The sequence below is a fragment of the Triticum urartu genome, chromosome 1 (assembly GCF_003073215.2).
Source record: "Triticum urartu cultivar G1812 chromosome 1, Tu2.1, whole genome shotgun sequence".
Taxonomy (NCBI): Eukaryota; Viridiplantae; Streptophyta; class Magnoliopsida; order Poales; family Poaceae; genus Triticum; species Triticum urartu.
Genome location: NC_053022.1, coordinates 481,951,570 through 481,975,196, shown reverse-complemented (window position 1 = coordinate 481,975,196; position 23,627 = coordinate 481,951,570). Strand labels below are relative to the sequence as shown.

At 44.1% G+C, this 23,627-nt stretch overlaps 2 protein-coding genes and 1 pseudogene across 2 annotated transcripts; all 3 read left to right on the top strand.

The window, feature by feature from the left end:
* The first annotated feature begins 513 nt into the window (after positions 1-513).
* On the top strand, positions 514-1,816 carry LOC125535898. The gene has a single exon (XM_048698970.1). It carries the CDS (start codon positions 594-596, stop codon positions 1,692-1,694), a length of 1,101 nt encoding a protein of 366 aa, XP_048554927.1. The 5' UTR covers positions 514-593; the 3' UTR covers positions 1,695-1,816.
* Positions 1,817-11,372: 9,556 nt separating this feature from the next.
* LOC125535890 (F-box protein At2g17036-like) lies at positions 11,373-13,278 on the top strand. The gene has a single exon (XM_048698958.1). The coding sequence runs from the start codon at positions 11,595-11,597 to the stop codon at positions 12,672-12,674; it is 1,080 nt and encodes a 359-aa protein (XP_048554915.1). The 5' UTR covers positions 11,373-11,594; the 3' UTR covers positions 12,675-13,278.
* A 5,856-nt stretch (positions 13,279-19,134) lies between these two features.
* LOC125532933 lies at positions 19,135-20,141 on the top strand (annotated as a pseudogene).
* The last annotated feature ends 3,486 nt before the right edge of the window (positions 20,142-23,627 follow it).

Sequence of the window (23,627 nt, the reverse complement as noted above, 5' to 3'; positions counted from 1 at the left end):
CCCGAGTACTAGTTAGACACCACATGGACACCTTCTATTGTGTAGCTAGTTTTGTTGTTGCAAAAACGTATACTGATGGTTTTTGGTTATTGGCTTAAGTTATACTCCATCTAGTGTAAAAGACGTTTTATAGGACGGAGGGAGTAGGTATATGCTATTGGAGATGCTCTTAGTGGGTTAGGCGGAGACCGTTCTTGTCCATTTCATTTGGTGTAACAAGACCATGTTCTTATTCATCACCAATTGCCTATAATGACTCTTTTCCTTCTTAATGATAAAAATGACACGCAATGTGTTGCTTGTTCTTGAAGAAAAAAAGTTTTGATCTCACCCATTAGGAAGCCGCATGAGTTAAAAAAAAGGCATCGACCATGGTTTACAAGAAGATGACGCCAATCACTAGGATACAGCTGTAGAAGTAAATTAGAGACGTTTAAACTGGAAGATAGACATAGAGTCCATAGCGATTACTACTACTATACATGAGATCTTAACTACTCCATAGTGTCCATAGTGACTTGCTGAGAAGAAGACTTGGTTGACTATCCCCTCCAACCCTCCATCAATCCAAGAAGCTCGCAGGCGGCAACACTATGAGCTGGTCCGACCTGCCAGCCGAGCTCGTTGCCGGGATCGCCGACAGGATCACCGAGCATGTGGACCTCGCGCGCTTCCGCTCGGTGTGCCCATCTTGGCGCTCGGCCTCGGCGGAGCACGCCGCGCGCCGCCGCGCCCCCCTGCTCCTCCTGCCCTCCCAGAGCTACTCCCGCGCCGACCGCCGTCTCTGGTCCCCCGCCGACGACAGCATCAAGGAGACCCCCATGCCCGCCGCGTGCGGCCGCTCCTTCCTTTTCGCCTCGCCCCGCGGCTGGACGCTCGGCGTGGCCAACGACCTCTCGGCCACGCTGCTGCAACCATTCACCGGCGCGTCGGAGAGCCTGCCCGCGCTGCCGCCTTTCTTCCACGGCGAATATGAGAAGATCCTCCGTGACATGGTATGGGATCGGTCCCCTGGCGCCGTCATGATCTCGCCGGGCAAAGGCGTGTTCTTCTGCAAGCTGCCGGGCGACGGCGGGTCATGGAGCGCCGCCGGATCCTCGCAAACGGCTGCCGTCAGCAGCATCACCTACGACGACGGTACGTTTTACCTTCTGGACGGGCGAGCCCGCAGGGTCACGGCCGTGGACGCCGCAACTTTCGCCGTGACCGCCGTAGTCGAGCCACCAGATCTGGTGTCGCCCAGACACGCTTGGTGCACACCCGAGTCCACGCTCGTCGTGTCCTCCGGCGAGCTGCTCCTCATCGTCAGGACGCACCTCTTGTTCCAAGTAGCACCATACGGCTCGGGGGGCCTCTTCAAGGTCTTCCGCGCGGACAGCCGGGGCCTGGCGGCCGGATGGTCGGAGGTCGCCGGCGGCGGCATCGGCAACCGCGCGCTGTTCGTGGACCATCTCCGCGGCTTCTGCGTGGAGGCCGGCGGGCTCAACGGGGTGCGGAGGAACTGCGTGTACGTGGCCAGCTCGCACGAGATGGTGAACGACGACTACGGGCTGGACGTCTATGGGAGGTACACCGTCTCGGTGCTCGACCTCGACGACCTCACCACCCAGGATCTCTCGTACGGGAACCTGTTGAAGTGCATGTGTGGTAGATTCTGGCAGTGGCCTTCTTGGATCATGCCAAGTCCGCACTGATCCAAACAAAACTATGTGCTTTGTAGCAGGAATAAGAGCTGTTAATTTTCGACCAGTTAATTTATCAGTTTTGCTAAAGCACATCTAGATGTGCCATAAGTATTGCACATCTAAGTCCTATATCATTGATCTTACGTTGAGATTCGTGTAGATATTTTTTTTTTCTTTTTCTCTTCATACTTGATTCACTCATTTAGATGTGCAATAAGTAGGGCACATCTAGATGTGCCCTAGACATTCCCTTAATTTATACAATCAGCACGGATGGTACGATGTTCAGGTTTTATTTGCAATATTTGTCAGACGTGCTTTGGGTTACAAGTGAGATGTGGTTTAATTTGCAATTTTTGGATTATGAAACGATTCACTCTGTTGCTACGAATAAAATGTGCATTGGTCATGGCCCGGCCCGGCACAGCATTCCCGGACGGTCATCCCGGCACACCACTGCGATATGCAAATGTAATGTTGCGTTCATCAGCAATTCCCATGCATAACCAGTTTTCCCTCACCATGGGAAGTGACATATGAAAAGATGATGAGAATGACCTTTTATGTTTTCCTGAACAGTCAATTTGCAAGACTACATAATTAGTAATCGTATCTCTGCTTCAAAAATATAAATAGTTTCATACTCCCATCTGTTCCAAATTACTCGTCGTAGAAATGGATGTATCTAGAATTAAAATACATCTAGATACATTCATACCCGCGACAAGTAATTTGAAACGGAGGGAGTACTATGGTACATTACTCAATGCCTTGCAAACAGAAAACACGAAGAGAAAAAAACTATCAAAACAATGAAACCACGTGACAAAACCAAATTTAAAAAGCAAAAATGCAAAATAAACAAATATTGTAAAATTGTGACATGAAATGCAATTCGAAACGGAGGGAGTACTATGGTACATTACTCAATGCCTTGCAAACAGAAAACACGAAGAGAAAAAAAAACTATCAAAACAATGAAACCACGTGACAAAACCAAATTTAAAAAGCAAAAATGCAAAGTATACAAATATTGTAATATTTGTCAGACGTGCTTTGGGTTACAAGTGAGATGTGGTTTAATTTGCAATTTTTGGATTATGAAACGATTCACTCTGTTGCTACGAATAAAATGTGCATTGGTCATGGCCCGGCCCGGCACAGCATTCCCGGACGTGTCATCCCGGCACACCACTGCGATATGCAAATGTAATGTTGCGTTCATCAGCAATTCCCATGCATAACCAGTTTTCCCTCACCATGGGAAGTGACATATGAAAAGATGATGAGAATGACCTTTTATGTTTTCCTGAACAGTCAATTTGCAAGACTACATAATTAGTAATCGTATCTCTGCTTCAAATATATAAATAGTTTCATACTCCCATCCGTTCCAAATTACTCGTCGTAGAAATGGATGTATCTAGAATTAAAATACATCTAGATACATTCATACCCACGACAAGTAATTTGAAACGGAGGGAGTACTATGGTACATTACTCAATGCCTTGCAAACAGAAAACACGAAGAGAAAAAAAAACTATCAAAACAATGAAACCGCTTGACAAAACCAAATTTAAAAAGCAAAAATGCAAAGTATACAAATATTGTAAAATTGTGACATGAAATGCAATTCGAAACGGAGGGAGTACTATGGTACATTACTCAATGCCTTGCAAACAGAAAACACGAAGAGAAAAAAAACTATCAAAACAATGAAACCACGTGACAAAACCAAATTTAAAAAGCAAAAATGCAAAGTATACAAATATTGTAAAATTGTGATATGAAATGCACGCATCGTCCCCCCCCCCCCCCCCCCCCCCCAACCCCCACCAAAACACAAGCTTCATTGAATTGATGATAAGCTGCAACAACAACACTTAGACGGTGTTTGTTTCAACTTTATGGACCAGATTCAGCTTTGAAAAAGTTGAAAATGAAACAAACAACTATTTCAAACCAGCTAAAATGTGATTCACGCTATTTCCGGTGTTTTGGGCTGAAGCACATCCCGGTGTAATTTAGTGCCAAAGCTGATTGTGTCAAATCAGCTTTGCCAGCATAGTGAATACATAGCTGATCTGAAGCTAAAGCCCAAACAAACACCTTTGGCCAGCCCAATCTGCCATGAAATTTCAAAATTATTATTGTACACTGCATGTGGCTGTCATGCATTCTCGTATCAAAACAAACATGTGGCCTGTGGCCAGGCATTTGTCGTCATAGAACAATGGTTTGACTTCGTACAACTGATATGCTTGACACTTTAGAACTCAAACCGGCCAAGAAAAGTGGCACTAGCAAGACACAAGTGCTTAAACCCTTATACAAGAACCCTTTCTAGTGGCTCCCCCAAAAGAGCAACCTTAGTGGCGTGCCCAAATAAGCCCATGATAGTAATAACTCTTTACTAGTGGCATGTTGGCCAAAAGGCACACCACTAGTAAATGGGACCCAATACTGGGACACCACACCAGTAGTGGCATGGATGTCGCGGGCACGCAACTTGTAACGTAACTACTAGTGATGTTGGCCTCTGGTGCGCACACTAGTAGTAACTGGTGCGGTCCCACTTTTGGACCCCACTTATTAATGGTATGCACATTTTCCCGCACGCCACTACTAAGCTCGATACTAGTGGCGCCGTACAGAATGTCACACGCACTAGTAACGTATGCAAGTCTCACTTACAAGTTGCGCGCCGGCACGCCACAAGTAAGTGGCTTATTAGTGGCGTTCATCACACTAGGCACATCATTATGGGCTTCGCTCAACAATTTACCTGCTCTCACATCTTATGCGCCTATCACCCTCCTTCTTCCTCCTCTCTTTTCACTTTTTACTCCCCTCTTTAACTTCATCCTCCTCTCCTTCTTAACCCCCCCCCTATTTCTCCCTCCTCTCGGTCACTCCTCTCTTTCATTTCAATTTTTGATTAGTTTTTTAATTTTGGCGCCCTCCTTGGAATTTATTATTTTTTGCTTTCCTTTAATTTTGCTCAGGAACATCCCCTGCTTTGCTAGGCCCGAACTCTTGGAGAAACTAAATGTGGTCATGGATGAGGAAACCACATTTGAGGCTCACCTCGAGAAAAAAGAGGGCTTTAACTTCAGGGTTTTTTTCACAAAGAAAAAGATCAAACTTTTTTGGTTGCCCTGGTTGGAGAGGATTGACCAAAGCGTACATGTTTGAAGTTGGGATGGAGCACTACCTGGATACTGCCAGAACAGCTCAGCTTTATGTCATGGTACATTTGCCCACACTTCCAATAGTTTGTATGTGTAAGTTTTCCTTACCATACGTAGTAATTTCGTGTAAACTCTATATTATTCTTCGTAACTAAAATGTTCTATATATAATTGGACATATTGTTTCTTTGTGTCAAAAGAAACTTGTAGGATAGTATGCTACTAAAGGCATCACAACTGGTTTGCAAGAGATGGAGGAGGTCATAAGCTTTGTAGACAATATTGTTGGGAAATGTAGTAGAAAAGAAAAAAACCGCCCTACGAACACCCATGAACAATATGAAGATGCATAAATGGTTTGGATCACGATTGTTACTGACTCCGGAGTGCAGCAGAAGTAGATGAGTCGGTGTAGATCGTACATGGAGTCCCTCGAACTGTTGATGACGATCCCGCGAACCGCCCTCGAATGATCCCTTGAACAGAAGACCAAAAGCACGACCTCTCTACTTGGTTGCAAGCGTACAGTCTTCATGATCCGGCAACGCTTCGCCGTCCAGAGCTAATCATCACCGGAGAATTAGAGGGAGGAGATTAGAACTGTATAGGGCTTTTAATTATGAGGATTAGAGGATCTAGGTCAAGCTCTAATCGATCAACTTGAATCCACTAGAACTAGAAGACTAGAGGGGGCTCCAAAAGTTGTGTGTCCAAATACTACCAAAATCTCTAGTATATATAGGTTGGGAGGGGAGGAGGAGGCGCCACACAAGGGGGAGGAATCCTCCCTCCTTGCGTCGGCCCTAGGAGCCTCCCCTACATGGGCCTTGGTGGCCTAATTCTCCCTCCACTACTTAGCCTTTTAAGGCCTGCTGATACTAAATTAAATATAAAAGCCTTCTAGCAATTACTAGAGTCTTTTATTATTAATTTAACATCTCCGGAAACATTTTCCACCTATATATTGTTTATTGGTAATACCTGGTATTGCCCGATAAACTCTAAAAACCCTTCCGGTGACCCCGAAACGCTTCTGGTTCCTCTCGAAACTATTCTGGATATTAATGAAACAATTCCACAAATAAATCCTTGATACTCTCATCCTACTAACACTCAAAAGATCGTGATTACCTTAAGCTTGTGATCCCGTGATGCCTACTATGCAACTTTATTCTTGTAGACTCTATTGGGCCTCCAAGCGCAGAGTTCTACAGGACAGCAAGAATTTTCCCTCAAGTAGATGACCTAAGGCTTATCAATCAGTGGAAGGTGTAGGATGAAGATGGTCTCTCTCAAACAACCATGTGATCACAATACAAAGAGTCTCTTGTGTCCCCAACCCACCCAATACAGTTGTCAATTGTATAGGTGCACTAGTTTGACGAAGTGATAGTGATACAAGTGTAATATGGATGGTAGAAATAGATTTGTATAATCTGAACAATTAAAAACAGCAAGGTAGCAAGTACTCCCTCCATCCCATAATGTAAGACGTTTTTTACACTACACTAGTGTCAAAAAACATCTTGCATTATGGGACGAAGGGAGTAGTAAACATCGAGCAAAATGGTATATCAATGCTTAGAAACAAGGCTTAGGGTTCATACTTCCACTAGTGCAATCTCTCAATAGTGCTAGCATAATTGAATCATATAACAATCCTTCAACATGAAACAAATAATCGCTCCAAAGTTCTTATCGTAGAAAGTAGGACAAAAACGTGTATCAACCTATGTTCCTAGATTACCGCAATGTCAACACGGGAATCCGAAAGTTGATCACCAAAACATATATCAAGTGACACACTAGAATACCCCAGTGTCACCACGAGTATCCATAGGCAAGACATACATCAAGTGATCTCAAATCCAAATATTTAATCCAACATACGAAACTTCACAGGGGAAGACTCAATTCATCACAACAAGATAGAGAGGGAAGAACACCATATGATCCGACTATATTAACAAAGCCCATGGTACATTAAAATCGTGCCAAATCAAGATCACAAGAGAGATCAAACACATAGCTAGCTACTGGTACATACCCTCAGCCTCGAGGGTGAACTACTCCCACCTCATCATGGAAGCAGCGGGGATTATGAATATGGCCTGTGATGACTTCCCCCCTCCGGTAGGGTGCCGGAACGGAGCCCCGGATGAGATTGCTTCAGGACAGAGGCAAACGACTCCGAAAGAAACTCATCTAGGTTCACTTTTGGGGTTTACCCAATTTACAAGAATTTTCAGCAATGGATTCACGCTAGGGGGAGTCCCAAGGGTCCCACAAGCTCGGGTGGCACGCCCTAGGGGGATGCCAAGTGGGCTTGTGTCCCCTAGACACCTTCTGGTCCATCCCCGAAGCTTTGTGGGTCACTTCTTGTCCGTAAAAAATCACCATAAATTTTTGTGGCATTTGGACTTCATTTTCTAAGGTTTTTCTGCGAAACAAGAAATAGCCAAAAAAACAGGAATTGGCACTTGCACTAAGTTAATAGGTTAGTTCCCAAAAATCATACAAAAGTGCACCAAAACCATATAAAATTATTGTAAACATGGCATGAATACTTCATGAATTATAGATATGTCGGAGACGTATCAGCATTCCTAAGCTTAATTCCTACTCGTCCTCAAGTAGGTTAATGATTAAAAAAATCTATGAAGTGTGAATGCTAGCATAGTGCATAAGTTTGATCAATGATAATTCCAATCACTTTTTCTAGCATAATTATATATCATAAAGAACAACTCTTTCTCACAAAACTCATCATGATAAAGTAGCAATCAATTCACATGTTATGGTTCAAACAATGAATTTCTTGAAACTTAACAACCTATGTTCTTAGTCACCAAACAATTACAATTCAATTTATTTCCAGAAAAGTCTAAGTAAGAGCTTCACATACTCAATTATCATATAATCTTGTATGATTGCTAGTACTCAAAGCATATTTATAGAACAAATAGCATCCATTGAACACAGAAAAAGATAGGGGCTTAATGCTTTGCCTCCCAACTTACTTATCATAGAGATAATTGTCAACAATAGTAACTCATGATCGAATATATTTGAATGGATATGTGTGCCTGGTTCTTTCCCCACCACATGAGGCTTGCCAAGTAGAGAATTAATGAGGTTGTAATAAGAAGTTGACTCAACATGAAAAGTAAATAGATAGGCCATTCACAGAGGTGAGCAGGGATTTGCTGATGTGCGAGAGCTCATTGCTTAAAACAGAGATAATTTTATTTGAGAGCTGTACTTTTCTTGTCAACGGTTTAATGACAAAGTTTTAAATATCTTCCATGCTAAACACATTAATAGAAGTTGCCATAATGAAAAAGGTTTTGATCCCCCACAACCTTACAAACACAAGTCATGGTTAGCTGAAGCCACACGTGCCCTCCAATCAATCAACTTTCCAGGGAGATTTTTTTATATTAAGTTAAGCAGGACTGGGCATCCCTTTTACCAGCCCCCCTCAAATTTGACAAGTGACTAAACTCTTTTCCATGAGTAAAACACACTTAGTGACATTGACATTAGCCTTTAATAATAATAATAATAACAATAATAATAATAATAAATAAAAATAAACAAATAATGACAAAATCACCACACATTTTACACAAAAACTGCGCTTTTTATAATATATGCAAGAATAAGCATATAATAGTGTATTTTTCACAAAAAAAGATCCCTAAGAAGGAATGAATAAATGGCATTGGTGTTACCCATAAATAAGAAAGACAAAACAAATCAAAATAGTAAAGTTTTCTAGGGATGAATGAATTAGTGGCAATTGTATCATCCTTTAAGAAGAAAGAAAATGAAATAAAATCTAAAACCAAATCAAAACAATGAAGTGTTCTAGGGAGGAAAAAATTAATGGCACTGTTATTATCCTTTAAGAAGAAAGAAAATAAAATAAAAACTAAAACTAAATAAAATAAAAATAATGAAGTTGTATAAGCAATAATGAATTAGTGGTATTGTTATCACCCTTTAAGAGAAAAACGTAATGACAAAATTCGCACAGAATTTACACAGAAATTGTGTTCATTTTCTAATATGCAAGAATAAGCATATAATAGTGATTTTTTCACAAAAAAGTACCCAAAGAATGAATGGGTAATGGCATTGGTATTACCCTTTTGAAGGAATAAAATGGAATAAAAATTAAAACTAAATTAAAACAATAAATTATCTACGTAAGAATGAATTAGTGGCAATGGTATTACCTTTTAAGAAGTAATAAAATAAAACTTAAAAATCAAAATAATGAAGCTTTCTAAGAAAGAATAAATTAGTGACATTTTTTGCACACAATTTACTATTTTTATATAATATACAATTGTAAGCATATAATAATGGATCTTTTGCGAAAAGGAACTTTTCTACAAAAAATGAATTGGTGGAATTGGTATTATCCTTAAAGAACAAAGAAAAAGAAATAAAAACTATACCAAAATCAAAATAATGATGTTTTCTAAGTAAGAATGAAATAGTAATGGTGGTATTAGCCTTTAAGAAGAATAAAAATAAAAATAAAAAAGTTGCACAACTTTGTACTGAAATTGCACTTCTTGATACAAGTAATACACATATAATAGTACAACTTTCACACTCTTATGTAGTTATATGCTTATTGTATAGCACTTGCGTGAATACAGTTGCACTCATGAAACATCCCAAAAATAGCTATTTTTTTAAATAATACATTTTTTATATTAAATTTCAAAAATATCACGCCATAATTATATTTTTTAAAAATATTACCCAATCGGCCTACTGCTGACCGATTGGATCCAGTCGGCCTGCTGCTGGCCGATTGGCCCCCAGTCGGCCCACTGCCGGCTGATTGGATCCAGTCGGCCCACTGCTGGCCGATTGGCCTCAGTCAGCCCACTGCTCGCCGATTGACACTCAGTCTGCTTCCTCTAGGCCGACAGGTGCATGCACCTATTTATCTGTTAAATAAGTATTTGAAAAATGTTGAAGAAGTATTTGAAAAAAATGTTGATCATGCATATAAAAATGTTAATCAAGCATTTAAAAAAATATTGAACAAGTATTTTAAAGATGTTGAACAAATATTTGAAAAATGTTGAATAGGTATTTGAAAAATATTAAAGAAGCATTTTAAAAAATGTTGATCATGTATATAAAAATGTTAACCAAGCATTTGCAAAAAATGTTGAACAAGTATTTCAAAAATGTTGAAAAAGTATTTGAAAAATATTAATCATGTATATAAAAATGTTGAACAAGTATTTGTAAAAATGTTGAACACGTATTTGAAAAAATATTAATCATGTATATAAAAATGTTGAACAAGTAATTGTAAAAATGTTGATCATGTATATAAAAATGTTGAACAAGTATTTAAAAAATGTTAAACAAGTATTTTTTTTTAAAATTGAACAAGTATTTGAAAAAAAGTTTAACATCTGGAAGCTGGTGGGGTAGTTATTAGCTGCATTGGTGATCGATGCCTGGTCTCCATGGCAATCACCAAAGCAGCTAACCACCCCATTAGTTTTCAATTGCTCGTTAGAAAAGGGATCGCGACCAACTAGAGATGACTGAGCCGGTCTTCTCCATTATTTCATTCTTTTTTCTTTCTATATTATTTTTTCAAATACTTGTTCAAATTTTTTCAAATACTTGTTCAACATTTTTATATACATGATCAACATTTTTACAAATAATTGTTCAACATTTTTATTTACATGATCAATATTTTTTAAAATACTTGTTCAATTTTTTTTTCAAATACTTGTTCAACATTTTTTTAAATACTTCTTCAACATTTGTCGCAAATGCTTGATTAACATTTTTATATATACATGATCAACATTTTTTAAATACTTCTTCAACATTATTCAAATACCTATTCAACAGTTTTCAAATATTTGTTCAACATTTTCAAATACTTGTGCAACATTTTTTTAAATGCTTGATTAATATTTTTATATGCACGATCAACATTTTTTCAAATACTTCTTCAACATTTTTCAAATACCTATTCAACAGATAGATGGGTGCATGCACCTGTCGGCCTAGAGGAAGCAGGCTGGGTCCCATAGGAAAAAGATGATGGATTACAAAAAAAGAAGCAAAACGCATAAGAATAGAAAAACAGAAAAGGCATAGGGAGGGAGGAGGGCTGGGTTGTCAGATGGGCTAGAGAGAGCTAACTTGGTCGTCCGGTGAACGGGCCTCAGCTCATTGAAATACTGAGTCACCCAACACAGACGTTAGTGACAAATTAAGTCACTACACATCAGGAAAAAACATGAATCTTGGAGCAACAATCTCTGTGTTAGTGACAAATTTTCAGCTCAGGAAAAAAAAACATGAATCTTGGAGCAGCAATCAACAGGCTGAAAAATCTGAATTCAATTTTCAGGCAACTTACATAGTGGCGGAGCTAGACCAAACCAAAGAGGTGGATCTATGCACGGTAGATATTTGTATTAGCGCTCAATATAGTAAAGCTCGTGGGCCTCGTGGTTTAGCTTAAGAATAATCAAACCAAAGAGAAAGAGGATCAGGGAGCAATCTTCCTCACAACCTCGATCTAGAATTACTCCGCACTCCACACTACTCAGTCTACTCCACACGAGCAAAAGTCAACCAAAGCTCATAGCTCCGTTTCCATCGCATTCCTCTTCCATCCCTCCATCAATCCAAGAACACGCAGACGCGAACACCATGAGCTGGTCCGACCTGCCAGCCGAGCTCGTAGCCGGGATCGCCGACAGGATCACCGAGCATGCGGACCTCGCGCGCTTCCGCTCGGTGTGCCCTTCTTGGCGCTCGGCCTCGGCGGAGCACGCCGCCCGCCGCCGCGTGCCCCTGCTCCTCCTGCCCTCCCAGCAGAACTCCCGCGTCAACCGCCGTCTCTGGTCCCTCGCCGACGACAGCATCACGGAGATCCCCATGCCCGCAGCGTGCGGCCGCTCCTTCCTCTTCGCCTCGCCGCGCGGCTGGACGCTCGCCGTGGCCGACGACTTCTCGGCCACGCTGCTGCACCCCTTCACGGGCGCGTCGGAGAGCCTGCCCGCGTTGCCGCCATCCTTCCACGACGGGTATCAGATGATCCTCCGTGACATGGTCTGGGACCGGTCGCCTGACGCCGTCATGGTCTCGCAGGGTAAGGGCGCGTTCTTCTGCCGGCTGCAGGGCGACGGCAGGTCGTGGACCCCCGCCGACCTCTCGCCGCCAGCTCGCGTCGGCAGCATCACCTACTGCGACGGCGCGTTCTACCTCCTCGACAAGCGCGCCAACAAGGTAACGGCCGTGGACGGCGCGACCTTCGCCGTGGTCGCCGCGATCGAGCCGCCAGATCTGGTGATGCCCGACCGCTCGTGGGTGCGCGAGTCCACGCTCGTCGTGTCGTCCGCTTCCGAGCTCCTCCTCGTCGTGCACGGAGGATGCCACCGCTCGAAGGGCCTCTTCAAGGCCTTTCGCGCGGACCGCGGGAGCCTGGCGGCCGGGTGGTCGGAGGTCGGCGGCGGCGGGCTCGGCGACCGCGCCGTGTTCGTGGACCACGTCCGCGGCTTCTGCGTGGAGGCGAACGGGGTGAACGGGGTGCGGAGGAACTGCGTGTACGTGGCCAGCGCGCACGAGGAGGCCAACGCCAACTCCGGGTGGGGCGACTGGGGGAGGTATACCGTCTCCATGCTCGACCTCGACGGCCTCACCACGTCCCAGAATCTCTCCCACGGCAACCTCTTGAAATGCCTGCACGGTAGGCAGCGCCCTTCCTGGTCGATGCCAAATCTGCATTGACCTTGCTCCTCCAAACGAAAAAAACTACGTGTGCGAGTTGATCGCATTGAGGTTGGTTGCAGTAATAAGCAGAGCTGCCAGTTCGTCTACTATTCTAGTTTTAACTTGCGCTACTTTGTCGGGCTTGTTTTATTCTACGAGAAGTGAAAGATCTAGCTTCAGTTACGAGAATTTGATTATCAAATGTGTCACCGTGTTCCTAAGGGCATGCCCAACGCAACAGGCTGGAGGGATGCCTCAGCTCTCCACGTCGGCTCGGGTGGTCCTCGATTGCTGTTCGTGCTGCTTGCAGGCTAAAGGGGGATCTGCAGAGGAGGCCGTCTCCTTCCTGCCAAAAGTGGAGCGAGGCAAAAAAAGAAGAGAGGAAGCTGAAGGAAGCGTGGGGCTGAGATCTGGTAAAGCAGGAGAGAGAAATATGAATAGTAAAAAAGTTGGCCTGCTGAGGCTAGTGCTGCGTTGGGCAGTGGATTTTTGGACGGTGGTTTCCCTGCTAATTTTCTACGTGGCAATGGTGAGGCATTAGGTAGGTAGTGCTTCCATTGTACATGCCCTAACAAAGTACGTACAGTACCAGCCTTTGTATCAGTGTATGTATGTTTCTCTTCATGCTCTGCCTTTTCACGGCCGACGTGCAGCCTGATTGACGATTGTTCTGATCGCCTGATCTGCAACACGATGCGCCGCGCGCTGCGTTGTCGAGACTACATACGTTTTGAGAGGTGCGCATCGAGTTTCAAATTGGCATGGCATCGTCGCCTCAGGTGTATTCTGTAAGCAATTTTGTGCGGCTTCTGAATTTTGACAAAGGAAACAAATATGTGGATGCCAACAATGCAAGCGCAACCAGTGAAGACGAGCTCAAGCAATCACTCGGTGAGCACCACTACGGACGAACCAGGAATCTTGGTAGAGAGGGGCCAATATAAGAGGTAAAATGTTGGAAGGGCCCAAATATATAAATCTGGAGCATCTTCGGCTAACAACGAAGGGGTGTTCAAAAAATATATATGGTGTTTTCAATACGATAGTGGTTAAGTCTCAGTCGACTAACCACCTCACCCAGCCAAGTTTCATGTCCACTATGGATACTTACCCTATATATTCTATGCGTCTTAACCGGACCGCAGTCCACAGGCTATTTTATACTGTTATTTCTTATTTATTTTATAAAAAATATATAAATTATAACCATGGGTCGCAAATATATAAATAAATATAAAATAGCTATAATAAGTGAATACCCCCTTCGTCCGGAAATACTTGTCCTAGAAATGGATAAAATGGATGTATCTATAACTAAAATAAGTCTAGATACATTCATTTCTAGGACAAGTATTCTCGGACGGAGGGATTATTATTTATATGAGCATTTTTTAATTTACTACGTGAATACTATTTATATAAGAAACTTCTAAAATCTGAAGTTACTATGATACACGAATATTATTTATATGAGCATTAGAAAAGTAATTAAATACCTGCATATATAATATATATTTTTATTATATGTAGAAATGTAATTAAATACGTGCATATATAATACATATTTTTATTATATATAGAAATTTAATTAAATACGTACATATATAATATATATTTTTATTATATATATTATTAATAACATTGAATTAAAATTTACATATATTTATAAATTTGTAAAAATAACAGTGCGAAATGGACCACATGGACTGCAGCCCATTTAAGAAAACATACAAATTTTATGAAAACATGTGAATACTTTTTAAAGCAAAAAAATGTTGTTTATAAATTGTGAACATTTTAATACTTATAGAAGCATTCATAAATATGCACAAAATTATAAAATTACCTTGATATGTTTGTATTCAGTATGCAAATTATTACATGAATATTTTTGTAATCTATAATTTAATCATATGGATAAATTTTAAATTGCGTGATTATTTTTATAATTGAAATTTTTTATTTATATTTGGATTATTTATAACACATAACTATGATTTACATATATTCTACATTTTTTACAAAAACAGTGCAAATTCGGCTCTACAGACTGCAGCCCAGTTAAAAATCAAATGATATATAATGTCTATATCCACTTAGCCGCGTTCATTCTGTATATTGTAATTTATTTTATTTATATGTATAATATTTATAACACATGATTATATTTACATATAAGAAATAAAAGTACAAAATGGGCCACATGGACTGCTGCCCCGTTAATACTCTATGGACATTGTAACCTGTCTGGTTTAGTTGGTTAGCCGCGCTCATTAGGGTGGCTCAGATCTTGTTGAGTTCGAGTCCAGCTGAAGCATTATTGTTCCTCATAAAAAAAGACGGAAGCACTATTTTTCTTTATTTGTGAGTCGCTGACATGTGGGGCCCATACGGCAAACTATTATACATTTAGAAAAAGCCGCGCTCATTAGGTTGGCTCAGATCTTGAGTTCGAGTCCAGCTGAAGCACTTTTGTTCCTCGTAAAGAAAAACTGAAGCACTATTTTCTTTGTCTGTGAGTTGCTGACATGTGGGACCCATACGGCAAACTATTATACATTTTGACCCGCATCAGGATCTTTTACGTGAGAAAAAAAAAGAGGTTTTTCTCCACAAGATAACACCAGGACCCGCGGCTAGTCCTGGCCATGGGCAGCCCGACCCGTACGGCCCGGCCCGAAAAAGCCCGACCCGGCCTGACCCGACCTTGCCCACGGGCCATCAACTAATTATAAGTAAAATACTTGAAGTAATAAAAAATTAATATAAGTTCTGCTGCTTTTTTCTAGAAATATGGCTCATTTGGCTTGCGAGCTGGCTCGAGTTAGCTTGTTATAGCTAACGAGCTAAATCTTGTTATACCAAAGAGATTCAATATGTTACGATAATGAGCCGAGTGGAGCCAACGACGAGCCGAGCGAGCTAACAGAGCTTCGAGTTTTTCGTCCAGCCTTATGCTTGACCCTCCATAGTCTTCTTCATATCATCCTGTATATCCTCTTAGGCTAACCGGGCACACATATTCTCCACTGCTTGTTTTTTGATCGGTACATCTTATTCTAGCGATAACACCCCTACGTACACGACCCAGTGGTACATTGTCGCTTCTCAATCTTGTTATGAATTCTTTGGTCATTGGGTCTATGTAACTGTGTGAACCTCATTGTTTCTTTTCTCCACAACGAACAGAAAGTGCATGATTGTGATCAGAGATAACTCTACTTACTATCCATGAATGGTTGTCAGTTCGATGCAGCCAGATCATTGCTCTGCAACCAGCTGGGTTCCTGCAGAAACCCTGCATCCAATGTCTCTTCTGTTAATTTAAATTCCAGTTATGCATTGTTTAAATCAATTAACCGTCTCACTGTATCCTGCTATTTACATGTTTCTAATTTACCTCACATGACCAGACAATATCCTTCCTTGTGGTGTAGTCGTTGTTTGGTGTTTGGTTTAGGAACTTTTTAGTCCCAGAAACTAAAAAAAATCCCTAAAAAGTCCCTAGGAACCAAACGGGGGGACTTTTTCTACAGGGACTAGAAAAAGACTCTACTAGAAAGTCTTTTTTGATTAGTCCCTGGGACTAGAAAAAGTCCTAGGACTTCTAAACCAAACACCCCCTTAGACCTTTAATTATTCTGTGATCCCGAAACTAATTTTCCATGAAAGTGTTGTAGAATTCCTTTGCTTCTTCGTATGAGCTCCCAAAAGATAGATGGGCTAAAAAGAAGGACGAGCTAGCCTGCGTTGCCCTATGGTTTGTGTGTGTGGCGTGCCGTTGCGGACTTGCGGACTTGTGTGTGGCGTGCCGTTGCGGATTTGTACGTTGGCTGCAAAGGAATCAACAAACAATTTTAGCTAGCTGATGAGTGGTCCTCCTCCTATCCCCCTGCCTCATATATATCTGATGCATCTCATCGCCCTCGTATCGGCATTATTCTAGCTGAGGTTCTAGCTACTACTCCCTCCGTTCCTAAATACTTGTCTTTTTAGGCATTTTAACAAGTGACTATATACGGAGCAAAATAAGTGAATCTACACTCTAAAATATGTCTACATACATCCGTATGTAGTAGTCATTTAAAATGTCTCGAAAGACAAATATTTAGGAACGAAGGGAGTAGTATGCATGTGACACTGCTGCCACAAGTCCCTAGCGTGCCTGCCTGAAAAGATCGTCGACCTGGCTTCCTGATGTTCCTGGTTGGCTGCAGCAGCAGATCATATCTACTTCTGCACAGGTATCTTTGGCTGGTGGAGGTAGTACCTAGTAGCTATGACGACGAGATCGAGGCTTTCTTTCTTTCTTCTTTTTTTTTTTTGACACGACGAACGATCGACCAGAATCTTCTTCTTCTTCTTAATAAGAAGAGTAAGTGGACAAAGAAGCACGTAACTTGGAATTCCTATCACATTAGGCGTTTCAGCCATACGGAATGATCACCTACCCGGCCGGCCAGGGAGAGCTACTAAAACAGCATTTGGGATGGGCGCCAGAGTATCCCGGCCGGGACGGAACGGTGAATTCAATACGATACGGGATACGGGCGGCGCGCAGGGAGAGAGGATGACCGTGCGTCGTTGATGTTCGTTACGCTACGCAGGAGCCCGACCCGATGGACGTACGCAGGGAGCATGCATCGCATCCGCTCCATGGACCATGCATGCATCTCGCAAATGTGCTAGTAATGTAACGAAATTGCTCCGTGCACGACACAAGTGGCCGATCAATGCACGACACGTAAATCCAGCGGCCGACGCCCTTGTTAATCAACGTTTGTCCGGCCAGATTTAATCCATCGTCTGTGCATCGTCCACGTTTCATCGTGTGTACTCCTACTAGCTAGTTGCCACAAAAACCGAGCATAGTCGTTGGCATGCATGGAGATAGATAGCTAGCTAGCTAGTTGGGTGGTCCAGTATCCCCTTATATATATAGAAGGATTCGATCATCATCGCACTGCAACAGAAGCCAATTAAAGTCGCTAGCAAAAGGCTAGCATGCATGATCCTGCCTGGTGCGCTCTCGTTCACGGTCTTCCCGTACGTGCCCAACCAAAGCAGCGCAGCAGCTCAACCAAAGAAGAAGGCACGCGCGTGGTCATCCGATCCGCCACGATCATCCGTATGTATACCGACGGTGCGTCGCTGGGGATGATCCATGGACATTATATTGTGCCCGTGTACCGGCCCGGCCGTGTGTGCCGCGTCCAAGTCCAACCCACGCAGCTAGCCGCGTCGCCGGACAAATGGCCCGGCAACGGCGGCCAGGGCGTGATCATCGGTGTGATCGATCACGGCATCGATGACACCCACCCGTCGCTGGAGGACGCTGGGTTCATGGAGATGCCGTCGCCGTTATGGAGGGGGTCGTGCCATCCGTACATGAAGTGCAACAAGAAGTTGATAGGCGTCAAGAACATGTACGTCCCCGACGATGATTTCATCACCCTGGCCCGTGACACGGAGGACGGGCACGGCACGCATGTTGCCACCACAGCTGCCGGCAACTTCGTGGCCAACGTCTCCGTCAACGGGCTTGCCAGCGGCACCGCCTCCGGCGTGGCTCCTTACGCCCACTTGGCAATCTACAAGGTGTGCACAGAATCCGGAGGTTGCCCCGAGGCAGCCGTGCTGAGGGCCTTGGACGAGGCGGTGGCGGACGGCGTGCACGTGATATCGCTGTCCCTCGCCGCGAGGAACATTCCGACGTACGACCACAGCTCCATCGGCATCGGCGGCTTCAACGCCATGCAGCAAGGCGTCCACGTCGTCGTCTGCGCCGGCAACTACGGCCCGGCTGCATCCTCCGTCCGCAACGCCGAGCCATGGTTGCTCACGGTGGGCGCCGGCACGGTGGACCGGTACTTCCCGGCCACCGTGTACCTCGAAGGCCCAGCAGATGACACTCACGCTTTCGCCGTGGGTGAGAGTCTTGCCGATAGGATGAAGCTCCTGATGCTGCCGTCGCCGACATTCCACCCTCTGCTGTACCGTACCGAGGACCATCGCGGGTACTGCGCGTATCCTTACGAGTTGATTACCTTGGTTTCTGGTCATGTCGTCATCTGCGACATCGCCGACAGCATTGATCGTGATCTCACGATCAAGTTAGCCCGTACACTTCTGAGATTGCACGCTTCGGCCGTTGTCTTCGTCGAACCAGAAAAGGTTGGATATACCATTGATTTGCACGACTTCGGCCCATTGAGTCAGGTCATTCAAGTGACCCACAAGCAGGGGGAGATCCTGAAGAAGTTCGCGTCAGGCGGGCCGGTACGCTATGCCCTCGTCAACTGGGATGTCGGCACGCAGGATTCGTCGCCGGCAACCTACGGTGGTTGACTTCTCGGGGCGTGGCTTGAGCAAGTGGAGCCCCGGCGTCCTCAAGCCGGATCTGCTGGCTCCGGGGCTCAACATCCTCGCCGGCGTGCCCGCGAGACCAGAGGCGTTCGCTTTCAAGTCGGGCACCTCGATGGCCACGCCCCATGTGAGCGGGCTCGTGGCACTTCTGAAGAGGGTGCATCCTACGTGGAGTCCGGCCATCATGAGGTACGTAATTCCGCCGGCCAATGCAAGCAATCATTTTTTTTTTGCGTTTCCACACACAGCGTTATGCAAGCAATCATATAACGAGACCCCCTTGGTTCCCGAGCTGCTAGCTAGTACGAGTACTTGTTACAGTAGTAGTATCTAATACAGTATTCGATCATGCTGCTGCTTTTTGGATCGATTTGCAGGTCAGCGCTGATGACAACAGCCTCCACCCGAGACAACAGCGGGGGGCGCATCCTGGACGAGCAGCGGGGCCCGGATCCTGCTGCCCTCTACGCGACAGGCGCTGGCCACGTCGACTTGGCCAGGGCCATGGACCCTGGCCTGGGATACGACATCGACAAAGCACAATACATAGGCTACTTGTGCTCCAACTTCGGCGAGATGGCGATGCGGGCCGTTACCCGCAACAGCTCCGGCTTGTGCTCCGATCATGAAGGTGTGCCCCAAGAACAACTCAACTATCCAAGCATCGTCGTGACCTTGTTCCAGCTGCAGCAGCCCGTGGTCAGGACACTGACCAACCTGCAAGCCGAAGGCCTGCCGGAGGTGTACAAGGTGGCGGTGGCCATGCCCAGTTTGGTGTTGGTCGACGTGGAACCCGCCCAGCTGATTTTCACGGCGCAAGGACACAAGCAGTCCTACTCCATCCGAGTCGCCCCGATGCCCAAGGTCACGTTCGTCAAGGGAGCCGTCTTCGAGGGCTCAATCACTTGGTCGTCAAGCGGCCACGTCGTCCGAAGCCCGATGGTCGCCGTCGTCGACCTGTAAGCTGGGGAAGACGACTGAAGTGAAGCAAGGGAAGGGGCAGTCGTGCGTTTGTTTCCTGTTGATCTGTCTGCTGCAGGGACGAGACTTGCCTGCTCCCCCAGCGTGCTCCCATCCGTGCTCCCGCATACGTGGCATGATTTAATTGGAACAAAATAAGGCCCGGCCCCATCCTGCTGCAGCATGCATGCATGTTCGTTTCTATTTTCTTCTTCGTTAACGTTGCTCTGCTAGCTAGCTTAGTCAGGGCGCCGACCAGCAGGCATTGCTATGCTGGCGGTGTGGCCAAGAGTTGCCTAGTGCTAACTCCAACAGTTCCCCTCTTCTGATCGAGCGCTTGTGGACTCTATCATCCTCGATCGTTTTATTTAGCTAATGAGAAATCAAATGGCTGCTCCTCTGAATTCTATTCTATCCCGCCTTCAATTCTTGATACAAACCTAGCTCTACTTGTGAAACGTCGTTTTATCTTCAACTACTACTCCCTCCATTTCTAAATACTTGTCTTTCTAGACATTTCAAATGACTACTACATACGGATGTATGTAGACATATTTTAGAGTGTAGATTCACTCATTTTGCTCCGTATGTAGTCACTTGTTGAAATGCCTAGAAAGACAAGTATTTAGGAACGGAGGGAGTACTTGTGAAACGTTTTTGTCTTATTACTCACTCGTACCTGTATCCTGTAGTAGTAGTTGCATCGCCATACCTCAAGGAAGGAAGAAATTGGCTTGTGTACAGGCTAAACTTTCCATTGCATTCGTATTCGTATATGCTTCAGGCCCTTCACGGGATCAGCAACCAATGCCGCAAGTTCAGTAATCCCATCTTAGGATTTCATTTTCAACAAGGGTTTGTCTAGGAATCAGTCGACTGAGAGAAGTCTCAGTCGCTGACGTCAGTATGTGTCAGCCATGCATAGCATAGGCCACGTTCATCCAAGTTTCTGTTTCTTACTGTCTTTTGAGCTGGGCTTCGTCCTACTTAGATTTTTTTGCCTCGTCTCTTGCTCTTGTCCGTGATGGGCTGTTTTGTTTTTGCTTGTACGTATGTGTGCAGTCTTTTTTATTTTCTGTTGTCCATTGGTTCCTTTTTTTATTGCTTGTAGTCGGGACTGTCAGTGTTCGTGTCAACACACGATGTGCTCTTTTCCTCGGCAAAAAAAACACCGATGTGCACTAGAATGTGTCTCTTGAAACATAACACATAACAAAAAAAATGTAATATATTGTATTACTTTGAGCATATAATATTTAAAAAAAAGAAATAAAAAGAGAACACTGGTTGAATTGAATGAGCTTCCTGGTGCATGTGGTAAAAAATGTAAACAAAAGGGGAACGGGCAGTAGAAAATTAAAGCTCACCCTTTGATCAGCAAAAAATATATTTTATGAAACAAGAGTTAAATTGCATATAACTAGTTATTTGACCATCTACTTCTTTCTTAGTACACATCACTAGTTATAGGTAAAACTGTAGGGAAAATTAAAACATATTTTTAAATAAAAAATAAGTTACACACGGATAACACACATGTAATTGCGCATGATCGACGGACACGGAACTACATGCAATCAAACATTTATGCAAGCATATGGCAATATTTTAAGAAAAGAAATTAAATTGCACACAAATAGCAAGCATACAATTACGTGTGATCGACGGACATGCAACTGCATGCGACTGTCGTGTGTATAAATAATGGCACTATTTTTTTAAAGAAAAAATGTTAAGTTACACAAAGATTGTGGTAGTGCATTTCCGCATGGCCTGGAGGACATGCAATTGCATGTGGCCGCACGTGTGTAAAATCAGGTGATGTTATTTTAAAAATTAAAAATCAAAACATCACTATTTAGAAAAAAAATCAAAACATAAAAAATTTAGAAGAAAAGCATAAAATGAAAAAATGGAAAAAAAGAAAAGGTCAATAATAAACCCACATACCAAGCCGCCCAAGTTTCTTATCCCCCCTAGCATCCTAGTTACCCCCGTCTAGTGTGGCTTGCGGTTGCATGTGGGCTACAACATATGTAGTTACATGCAAGTAGGTGACCCATTTGGAAAACAAACACCTGTATAGGAAAGATTAAAAAACACATAAAAAATCATGGTACACATGCAATTGCCCTCTTGCCAAACAAAAGACCATTGAATTGTTGTCGCGTTGAAGACATGCAATTACTGTCGAGAGTGACACTTACAGTTGCATGCATAGGGAGACACTTGTAGTTGGGGGTGGGGAGTAACGCTTGCAGTTTCATGGCTACTATCGGGCATGCCCTACGCCACTCCTACCCCGTCGTTGTCGCCTCCGACAAAACAAATCCCTAGTTGCAACCCTGTTGGAAGACATGCAATTGTAGTTGGGGGACGACACTTGTAGTTGCATGACTATTGTGGGAGATGCAACTGACCCCTTCTCCTCGAGATCCCTCCGACAAACAAAAGCTTGGTTGCAACCAACTTAGAAAGACATGCACTTGCATGACTATAGTTGGACATGCAGTTGTGGTCGGGTGCGATGCTTGCAGTTGCGGGGATGTTGTCGAGCTTGCAACTGGCCCGCCCCTTCTACCGGCGCCCCCTCTGACAAAACAAAAAACTTCAGTTGCGGTCAGGCTAGAAGACATGCACTTGCGGATGGGTGTGACACTTACAGTTGCATGCCTAGTGTCGGACATGCAACTGGCCCACCCCCTCTCTCGCCGCCCCTTTCGACAAAATAAAGGTCCAGTTGCAACCATGTTGGGGGACATGCAGTTGCGGTCGGGTGCGGCGCTTGCAGTTGCGGGGCTTTTGTCGGGCTTGCAACTGGCCCGCCCCCTTTAACGGAACAAAAAAGTCTAGTTGCAGTCGGGTTACAAGACATGTAGTTGCGGGTGAGTGCGACACTTCCAGTTGCACTCCTAGTGTCGGACATGCAATTGGCCCGCCCCCTCCGACAAAACAAAGGTCCAATTACAACCATGTTGGGGACATGCAATTGCGTCTAGGTGTGGCGCTTGCAGTTGCAGGGATGTTGTCGGGCTTGCAGCTGGCCCACCCCCTCCGACAGAACAAAAAACTCTAGTTGCGGTCGGGTTACAAAGACATGCAGTTGCGGTCGGGTGCAACACTAGCATTTGCTTGGCTGTTCTCGGGCTTGCAACTGGCATGCCCCCGCCGACAGAACAAACAAGTCCAGTTGCGGTCGGGTTACAAGACATGTAGTTGCGATCGGGTGCGACATTTGCAGTTGCATTCCCAATGTCAGACATGCAACTGGCCCGCCCCCTCGAACAAAACAAAAAAGTCCAGTTGCAATTGCAGGGATGTTGTCGGGCTTGCAACTGGCCCGCCCCCTCTGACTGAACAAAAACTTTCAATTGCGGTCGAGCTAGAATACATGGAGTTGCGGTCGGGGGCGACACTTGCAATTGCATTCCTAGTGTCGAACATGCCACAAACAAAGTTAAAAAAACAGAAACAAAGTCTAGTTGGCCGGTGAAAAATATTTTTGGAAAGGAAAAAAGATAAGTTACATGCCAACGACATACATACAATTGTGTGTGGCCGATGTGCATGAAACTATGTGTGCTCGACGGGTGTGTCAACGATAATATTTTTGGAAAGAAAAAAAATGTTGCATACGGACACTGA